A 10,737-nucleotide genomic window follows, 5' to 3' on the forward strand; every position below is an offset into this window, starting at 1 on the left:
TGGACACACAGCTCATTTCTCCATTAAAAAATCATTAGTTTAAATATTTCGATGCTTGAATAAAACATTATATTATTTCATATTTTGCAAATCTAGCTTCGATATTGAAGGAATTGTGCAAAAAAGACTTGTCAATATAAGTTGGATTACACTTAAACATATGCACATCAAAGGCTATATTGAAGCCTATAAACACACAAAAATATAAAATCTAAACGTTATATTCTAACAGAATACTAAAACCAATACAAATAATACTGTTTTAAAAGAATATAAAATTTTGTTAGTAAACCCTTTATATATTTTATTGTGTAAGAAGTATATGAAGTTTCGTTACATTTTATAAGGGACCTATACATGTATGTACATAGGTCCCTGACTTTATATGATATTTGAAACATGTTTTCGGTGAGCAATCTCTCTTAATGCTTCTCGCTGTTCTTTACCCCTATTTCTATACTTAATGCAAATGATAAACATTCGATACATTAATAAAACCAACATCAGAATATTTTTACATGTGAAGAATATGATACCATAGCTCACAACCTTATACTCGATAATGGCATACAGTCTTAGTGCACAATAAGGCCCGTCCATCAGTAAGAATGAGAGGAAAAGGCTAAGGATCTCAATCCCGAACACTGAACGTTTCCCTTTAACATCATGGTATCTATCTTCAGAAGTTCCCAATCGGATCTTCTTTGGGCTTTTTGCAGCGGTAAGAACGAAAGTAAATTGTAAAAGACTAACAGACCATACCGTTAATGTAGCATACTTTAACGGGGAATTTGTTCGAAACTGTGGCTCATCGAAAACCACAAACAACTCCATGACGTCTGAACCCGATCCAATATAAATGAAGAGCAGTTGAGAAAGTTCTTCGCGTGACAGTGGTCCTAGTGGAAGAAGCATGCGTCCAACAACCAAAACAAAAAGCAAAATCTGCTCTAAGATGGCTACCCATGTATCGGGATCTAGGTAAATGGGAATCTGTATCTGGATTATAAAAACAGACTATACAAGTAAAATTATAAACCATTATTTAAACACAGGACATTTAAGCTCACAAACAGTTATTTAAAAGATAAATATTGATGATTACAAGTTTACATCTACAATTTTTGTCAAAGCTATTTCAAATCTGTAGAAAAGCACTTCAAAAGATAAAAAGTACTTAATAATAAGTATAACATAATTTTTTGAAACATACCCCATCTATAGAAGACAACGCCTCTTGTAAGGAATCGGTCAGATTAGAGATGTTTGTTGTCATCGCTGCATTATATCGGTCTAGTTTATCAATCTGTAGAAACCAAAGAGCAGGCACCGTTCCTCCAAGATAAATCACAAAGCATGGACAAATCCTAATAAACACACGTAAAGAAATACATGTACATGTATAAGAAACAAGTTTATAAGACTTGAAGATTGTTTTTTTTATCTCTATCTGTTAAAGATAATAATATGAGAAAGAACACCAAAATACTTACCATTTTGGATCCCTCCCCTGTCGTTTAATAACGGTATAAATTGTCTCTAGAATTAGAATAACATTGGTGAGAGCCAGGCACCAGTAGAGTTCATCCTTTCTCACGTCAACAGCTCTCCAGACACAGAGAAAGCTATGACAGATCAACAGCATACGAACAAAAATGGCTTGAATGATATCACGGATAATGTGGTGCCATTTATCCTCATCCTCCTTGCTTTTCGATTTATTGGCGTGACTTACTTTTGTTCTTAATTTTTCTGGCTTTAACTGAAAGTGCGGTTTCCTTTGCCGTAGAAAATCTTGTGTCCGAGAATTGTTTCCAATTGCATAGTGTGGAGAAAACGATACAGTTTTAGAAGGTAGTTCTTGAAATAATGGTCCCCATACGTAGTCCAGGTTTTCTGGATTGTTGTCCGTATTACTTTTTGATTTTGTAACCAATTTTGAAGCATTTTTAGGTTGTGCAGCGGGCTGTTTTGTTTCTGAAGTATAATCACCGCGAAGTCTGCACTCCTCGTTTTTCTCATTTAATGATTCATTTGTTGTGGTTGGGTTGGGTTTATCTGATTGCTTCAGAGTGTAATTCTCCGTGGTCTGTTCTTGAGAGGATGTTGTTGATCTGCCACTATCATTTTCCTTTTGGAAATCCTCTTCTGTTTTCACATTGTCAACGTCGGATCTTATTTCACTTTTATCTTCCTCTTCGGAATTTGGGAAATTAAAGTCATCCAGAAATCTTTCGCCTAAATCCGAGCTGTCCTCGTTTGGAACTTCTTTCCCGCTGACTTCGTCTTTGTTCTCAAAAACAGGATTGATGGTCCCGTCATTTAGTCTATTGTTCTCCGACGGCGAAGACACAAGGTCTTCTAAAGACCCACTCGACATAGCTCTCTAAATTAAAACACACGGATCTACCTTATACGATCTGCCGCAAATCTACCCTTGTTCTATGACACGATTCTGTCTAGACCCACCTAAATCTGTTATTTACATAAGTGAAAATCATCATGACATATTAGTACTTTCGCACATGTTTGCACAATATTTTATCATTGGGAATAGAAAAGGCAGATATTCTCGCTGAGATATATTACCGTCGACTCAGAGCGATCTTTTTACAGAACAAGTTTTCAATAAAATGAGAGGGGGAAAAATGACTGGGCGTTTAAGATAACAGTGCTCTTTATAGGGTAACGGGGAAAGGTAATTGTTATCAGGAGTTTAGAAGATTTTCGAGATTCGGATCTTGTTTGCTCTGCTGTTGACAAGCTCTTCAATTAAATTCGCAAACAAATTTTCAAAAGAAACTTGATGATTTGTAAAAAGAAAAGGGGTTAATACAATTTGGAACCCCGTTAAAATTTTATTCTTAATGAACCGACTTGAACTAGATGCATTTAAATTTTTTGCATATATCCTCTGAATAGTTTGAAAACTATTATAAACCGGTTGGTATACATATTGAAGAGCCGAATCTTTTGAGTAAACAAACTTATTTCATGATATTAAATGACAAAAAAAGGGTTATTCTTAAATCCAGCCAAGTTCATTAACTTTAATTTATTTTAACCATTTTTTATTGAGTTCTTTTAAGTTCAAACGCAATATAGTTTGAACTTTATTGGGTTCTTCCCTGGAGTTGAAGAGTTCCACTAAACGAAAACCAGTGTGCAATACTTTTAATGTTGATATATGGATTTATACACCTCTTCGCAAACAATTTTTGATGAAAAAAATTTGGAATTTATGTTTTGTAATTTTTGTACATTTTTCTTTGAATAATGCAAAAATTTTAATCTATATAAATTTATCAAGATAATAACAAAGGTACAAAAGTTTAGTCATATTGAATGACGAAGGTAAGGATGAATAGTGATCTACAAATAAAGTATAATTAAAGCTGTGAACAAGGCATAAATCATGCATAGACCTCCGGAAACCCCAGAAGTGGGACAACACGCGTAGGGAGATTAACAAACGAGGTTAACTTATACAATGTAGACTATAAAAGTAAACTAATTGTTAATTTTATACGACTTCGTTGATTTCCCTGTAACATTAACTTATGTTGTAGATTGCTGTCTCTGAGACTCATGATCTACTCAGAGCCATCGTCGCAAACACGACCAAAATGTACGATCCTCTCCCGTAGGAGGAAGCTATATGCGGACTCCGAACCGTGGCTTGTGACGATGTTTCAGAGCATACTATAGTACTCTTGAGAATTGTAATTAAAAATACGTTAGAAGACGAAACAACACATGCAGATGAACGCTTCAAGATCAAGTTCCGAGATTTTTGTAAATGCAGAGTTGTATGTATTTAACTGTCTGCTGGAACCTTACTATTAAAATTCTCGTAGTTGTTTTCTCGAAAACCGCCTGTCGTAACTATGGCAGCGTTATCAAAGTCTACCTCGGTGATCCATAATTATATCCCACGCAACAAGTTGCGTGAGGTATAATGTTTTTGACCCGTCCGTTAGTCAGTCAGAGTGTCAGTCCGTCTGTCCTGTTTTTTTTTGTCAGCGCAACTCTTCATAAATCGCTGCATACAATTTCGTCAAACTTTGCAGATATTAAGGGCACAATGTGTAGATGTGCATATTACCAGGAAATTCCGATTCCTTTACTTTTTCCGGGATTTTCCACAATTTTACACTTAGATTTTTTGCCATATCTTGAATATAGAGATGAACTGTTTGTCAGCACAACTCCTCATCAACCGCTGCACACAATTTCGTCAAACTTTGCAGCTATTTAGGACACAATGTGTAGATGTGCATATAACCAGGAAATTCTGATTCCTTTATTTTTCCGAGAATTTCAGCACTTCGACTTTTGAGGGAGCGTTGGGTATGTGAGCTTGCTCACTTTTTCTTTCATTATTTAGCAGCGAGAGTTATCGCCCGTAATATGTTACGTCATCAGAGACAACTTTCGACTTCGAAACTGAGAGCGAGCAAGGAAGTTCACTTTGTTTACAGTTCAGTTAGAGATAATTATGGTGCAATGCGCTGCACTAAACTGCACTGTTCAATCGCCAATCGGGACAGGAGTTGAGCATGTTTCTCTTCCCAATCCACCCCAAGTTCCGAAAGAATGGATTTTGAAGCAGAAGAGAAACAAATTTAACCCAAGTGATAACTCTAAATTGTGTGAACGTCATTTCACCAGGGATCAGTTTACGATCAACGAGTTAGCATCTGCTATTGGATTTCAGACAAAATGTAAAGTTTTGATTACCGGGGCAATCCCCACAATATTTGACTACTCTGATCCCAGAAAAAGACCAAGTTCGGATTTAGCCAGCAGAAACCCGTCATGTACCTCCACCAACCAAGAGAAAATCCACAGCTGTTGAGAAAAGAAGTCGCATTGCTCATTTTAAGGCAAGAGATTTTTAAAATATTAAATGAGGGGCATTTACAATTCATTATCAGTTTGATCAAAGTCACGTACATTATAATATATAAATTACTTCTCTACAAACGAGTAATAGTACACGGGATATGTACAATACCGCAATATGATCATGATATATTTGTGTAAATGTAAAAAACAGAATATGAAATGTATGTGTATACTTCATTGCAAATGAAAAAGGAAGCAGAAACACTAAATAATCTGCATCAATGAATGACATAACTCTAGTAAATAAGCCAGCTGTATTGCATATTATATAAATTTCAATGTATAAACTTGGATAGGGTTTTTTCACAGAAATTTACCTTCGCCTATAAAAGAGGTTAAGGAATGTATGGATTTATGTGAAAACATTCTATTGTATCTTTGGCATATAAGTATTTCAGGGTGAATTTACATGATTTTAATTCATTAACATATGAATGAATTTAAATTAAATTCCATCCTTAAAAATTAACTTAATAGAAAATCATGCAGTGGGAGATGTTTAATATTGTAAATCCATAAAGTCTAAATGTGTTGTTTCATGTATTAGAACTTTCTTACAATTTTACATTAAGTATATTTTTTCACAGGTATTAGATGAAGCCTTTGCTCTCAAGAATGCCTCCCAGTTCAATGATGCCTCTGCCTTAACAGAGAATGTTGCCAGTATAACTGAGGATGGAAAGGCTCAACCCAAACTGGATATAAATACAGAAGTCAACAGCAGCTCCAAGATAATTCGATCATCATATTATCTAGCTGTAGGTTTATTTTATTAGCCAACTTAACTTTAAAACTTGTTTGCATTTCATAATTTTTTAGAGTTAAAGTATTTAAATTAATTATTTTACTACATAATCAATTCTGAATTTTATGTTTTGTTCTTTTATTCTATATTACTCTGTCACTCCTGTCTAAAAATAACGATATTTGAACAGGTATTTTGGGTCTACACCTGGTTTTAAAAAATACACACAATCATAGTTTTTCAATAGTTGTTTTTAATGAATGGATAAAACGATTTTAAAATTTATTTTTACCGTACCTGGCCTTTAATAGGAAGTCAGGAATATATATCATGATAACGATTGACATGATTGATATACTGTGCAAGATCAAATGTTTGTTGAACTTCTCCTATCCATTTTAATTGGATATTTTATTTTAGAAGCGACGCCATGTAAAACTACAAGCAGAATTAAACATTTTATCTCCTCCTGAGGTGGAAAAGATTTCCAAGGGAACTCAGACTGAAGTGAGTTGCATGCATGTTGCTGAATATTTTGAAAACAGCTTCCTGACATCCACAGATGAAGGGGACGACAATGACATAGACTCGGACTGGGTTCCGGAAAGTGAGAATTAGGAGCAGGATACTGAACAAGACATTAAGCCTGCTAAGGAAAATAGATTGATAGTTTTTGAATCCTGTTTAGATCAATTGTTTACATCTTGCTACAGTTGTGGATGCCAATCAATGTACATTAAAAAGAGACTATCATAGGTTCGTACATTAGCATTCAGAGTTTATGTGAAAACTGTAGACCTCAGAAAAAAATGGGAAAGTCAGGCTTTATCTAGTGCCATGTTCCTTGGAAATTTGATCATTGCAGGAGTTATGTTGTTTTCTGGGGGCAGTGTTCACAAGTTCTAAACTTTGTGTAGACATGCTTCAGTTCAGATGTTCAGCATTGGAACATACATGAAAATTCAGTCATTGTATTTAGTCCCAACTACAGAAGATGTTCGGCAAAGAGAGCTGTTACATCTCTTCACAGCAGCACAGGAGTCTGGGGAATATCTTTTCAAATGTCTTAATATCTTTCATACACTTTGATGGATTTAAGACATAAAAAATCCTGGATACACAGCTTGTGCAAGTAATTCAAAACTATTAAAACAGAGAAAAATTGCTAATTTTGAAATTAATTCAACATTATGTTTTACGTAGATATTTCTGAATTTTCTTGAAGTAAATTGAATTATGAGACAGAATTTATATTTTTTTCTTCATGTTCTTTAAATGAAATACACGTTTTTTTTGTAATCATGGAAAAATGAAGTTAGAAACTCGTATGCCATGGAGCTGGAGGGTTTACTAAGAGGGCTTGCCAGAATTGCAGGTGAGGATCTACAGATTTCACATTTGGTTACTGACCGCCATTTTCAGATAAAAAAAAAAGTACATCAATAAATAATACACTCGTTTGATTGCTGGCACATTGCTAAAGGTAACTTTCCTTTATTATTATATATGCACTATACATCTGATCATGTGTTCAAAATTATTATACAAATATGTTTGAGTGTCAAAACAAACATAAACATGTACCTGATATAAACATGTATAAGGTAAAACTTAATTTGTTAGCTAACTGGGACCCTGCCTCAAGGTGTAAAGTTTACATGTATTCATGGAATGATAAAAGTTGTCTGTTTTTGATAGTATTCAAAAACTTGTTAAATAATCTGTGTACAATATCATGAATAATAATGAATTATTTCATTAACCCTTTGTGTGCTGACTTGTTTAACGTGCACTGTAACCCCAGGACTGAGTTGTTTTGTAATATCAACAAAATTATCACAATGGTGTACTAAAATGCAAATATCTAAAATTGTTGACAACCAATTTGCTTGAAATTTGGCAAATACATAGCAAATGTTGTGTTTTTTAATCTATTTTATTTTTTTTTAAATCTAATATTTTATGTTGCCATGGAAACCAAATTTTCAAAAAATTTATTTTAAAATGACTTTTTAGCATTTTAACTATATTTTTTAATCTATTTTATTTTTTTTTTAAAAATCTAATATTTTATGTTGCCATGGAAACCAAATTTTCAAAAAATTTATTTTAAAATGACTTTTTAGCATTTTAACTAATATTTTTCAGAGAAAATATTGCACTTTGATGAAAAAAAAATAAATCGCTTTAAAAATTCAATTTTAGTTTAATATTATGCAAAAAAAAAAAAAAATTAATTTAAACAATAACTCAATGATAAAGTCAATGTTATATATACCGTTATGTTGTGAAAAGTCATTGTATACTTATCTGAGTAAGGGATATATTCATGTAGGTTTAAGTGAATTCTGATTCAAGTTAATGGATTTTTTTTTCAGATTTTAACTAAAAAGAGTATAAATTGAAGATTCAATTAGCCTGTTAATATAAAACCAGTGATTATTTCAAGAAATAGCGGCAATCATATAAGAAAGTATGATTCTCAAAGAACATGCAGTTTTCAAGGTTGGGAAATCTTGAAGCAAATTGGCACAACAATGAACTAATTGCTGTTACTAGTAGTCATTTTCAAATTAAAGCAGTCAATATGTTAAATAAATAAAAAAAATAAAAAAATAACATTTACACTAAGTTATAGAGGTCTTATTTTCTAATGACTGGTATCTAACAGCTCTAAATATACTCTAGTAATTCTCAAATCTTTTTTTTTTTTATTTTGCTTTTATTGAAGAAAATGCATTTCTCTGTGTTATTTGTAAAGTTAACATATTCATCGATTTTCCTCCCACAGTACTTCTCACTCTGTAAGAAATGTGGCATTTATTTTAGAAGTTTTATTCCTGGCTGGCAACAATAATTGCCAGCAGGAAAACTAGTACTTTAAATTTTAGAAAATTGACCTTTAATAGTCATTTATAATGTTTTCAAAAATGACTTCGTTCAATAAGGTCACTGGTGAATAACAGTTTTGATTTTTTTCAATTGATTTTAGTTAATGATGGTTGACAGATATGTACCATAATATCAATCAATATATTATGAAATACTTTTAGGTTTATGCAAGTCTAATGGTATGGGTCATGGATATAGGCCAAGTAAGCTCAGTCAGTAGAGCATCTGACCGGTGATGCAGGGGCCCCTTCTTAGATTCACGGTCCTAAGCCATACATTTTCTCCTCCCTTGTTACATATTTGATGCTATTGACTCCTCTGGATTTGCAAGTGAAAGTCCTGTCAGGGGCTAATAAGAATTTGGGTTGTGTCTGTAAGGATAAAGATAACTTTAAGGAGGGATACTATAGTATGTAATGGTTGTGCTATGGGTATCAACCTGGGTAGCTCATTCGGTAGAGCACCTGACTAGTGAAGCAGGGTTCCTGAGTTCAATTCCTGGTCCAACCATAGTTACCATACATTTTCTCCTTTCCTATTACACAAGTTTAAATGTGCCTGAATTTTTACTTCAACAAAAAATATTACAAGTATTCCTAATACTGTATACAGGGAAATTTTCGCCCCTGTTTTATTTTTGCCCCTTTCACCCTCTCCTTGATTGGGTGAATTCATATTACACCTCATAATTTCTTAAACAGAACTATGACTGGGTGAATTTAAAACAGGGCAATATTGTTCACAAGTTCAAAAGGGCGAAAATAACACGGGGCGAAAATAACCCTGTATACAGTAATGAAATTTATATTTTATTTCCACTATGGGATTTCTTTGTATTCTTAGTAACTATTCATATTTAAAAATAAACATATCTTTGGAGACCAAAATGTAATCTTTGTTGATAAGTAATTGTACAGGAATTTGCATTTTTGAAAAAAAAAAATTTTGACCATCATTAAAAAAAAATTCTCACAGCAAATCTTAGCCTTTTTCTGTATTCATTTACTGTTACATATCTAGAAGGGATGGAATGTAGAAGCTTCTTGGGCCTTATAAATTTGTAAACTAGAGGACATATTACATATTAATAGGTGAAAACTTGTACAGTGTGTACTTTTGAGTTTGAGAAGTACAATTCCTACAGTAAAACTCAGTTATAACTAAGTCACTGGGACCTATGAAATTACTTCACTATATCTGTAATTCGTTATAACTGTATAAGAAATCAATTAAATTTATTTAGCTGGGTATCCAAATTGACTTCGCTATATCTGTAAATTCGCAATATTTGTGTTCGTACTAAACGAGTTTTGCTGTATTACCCAGTGTTTATTGTAATTTATTGAACAGATGTACATGCAAGTCCATACGATTTACAAATTACTCATTCTAAAGACTCTGATCTCCTTCTTTACAATGCCTACAAAAATGACAATTCATCTTTATTTTAAACTTTAGAGATACCATTTATTTAACCAGTGAATTTTATAATTTTGTGTGTGCATGTATAGGTTGGGGCAGTCTCACTGTTTTTGGTTTTTAATAAAATAAAAATAAAAAGTGGAGGAAATGTGCAATTTAATCCACATGCTTTATTCTGGCAAAAGTCTATTTTAAAGAAAAAGAAAATTTCTCCCTGATACATGTTCTTAAACTTGGTTTTAAAAAAATTCTGATACATGTAGTACATGTATCAATTATTTTCACTTACTAATTAGGTCCCATGCAAACTAGAGTATGTAAATGCCTTGAAGAAATCTAACTCTAAGATACCAAAGATCCCGGAACATATTTGGGTTTTGAAATTATTGAGAGTCTGTATAATCATTTATCAAGGAAATAAAAATGGTATTTTATTACTTACTGAAATAAAACAAATACCACAGTTTACACAAATGACAGTCATTTCAGGGAAAATCAGCACTGAATCAAATTTTTTGATCACTTTTTACCATTTTCATGTATATATATGCACATGATCAAATGCATCAATTCATCTTTTCTGATAACTAGCTTACATTTGAAGACACTATATAGAAAAAATCAAGTTCATTTTTAATTTTTTATTGTGCTAAAGATTTTACAATTTATCATTTACTGTTATAAAAAAATATTTGAAAGTTTTCCCAAATAGATGGAACATCAAGCAGCTTTAAATCAGAATTTTTAGGTGTAATTAGGGCCACTTAATT

General features: G+C 32.6%; 1 protein-coding gene across 1 annotated transcript; it reads right to left on the reverse strand.

The window, feature by feature from the left end:
* Positions 1–381: 381 nt before the first annotated feature.
* Positions 382–2,380, reverse strand: LOC134238400 (transmembrane protein 26-like). Its single transcript, XM_062720531.1, has 3 exons — positions 1,494–2,380; positions 1,214–1,367; positions 382–999 (listed from the first exon to the last, which is right to left on the reverse strand). Exons 1-3 carry the CDS (start codon positions 2,378–2,380, stop codon positions 382–384), a joined length of 1,659 nt encoding a protein of 552 aa, XP_062576515.1.
* Between the last annotated feature and the right edge of the window lie 8,357 nt (positions 2,381–10,737).

The sequence above is a fragment of the Saccostrea cucullata genome, unplaced genomic scaffold (assembly GCF_032062105.1).
Source record: "Saccostrea cucullata isolate Sc308-1 unplaced genomic scaffold, CSIRO_AGI_Scuc_v1 ctg607, whole genome shotgun sequence".
Taxonomy (NCBI): domain Eukaryota; kingdom Metazoa; phylum Mollusca; class Bivalvia; order Ostreida; family Ostreidae; genus Saccostrea; species Saccostrea cuccullata.

Coding starts and splice junctions, on each gene's coding strand:
- LOC134238400 (XM_062720531.1), bottom strand. CDS start 2,380: ATGTCGAGTGGGTCTTTAGAAGACCTTGTGTCTTCGCCGTCGGAGAAC. Junction 1,368..1,493: donor CAGGGGAGGGATCCAAAATG/GTAAGTATTTTG, acceptor TGTGTTTATTAG/GATTTGTCCATGCTTTGTGA. Junction 1,000..1,213: donor CGTTGTCTTCTATAGATGGG/GTATGTTTCAAA, acceptor TTTATAATCCAG/ATACAGATTCCCATTTACCT.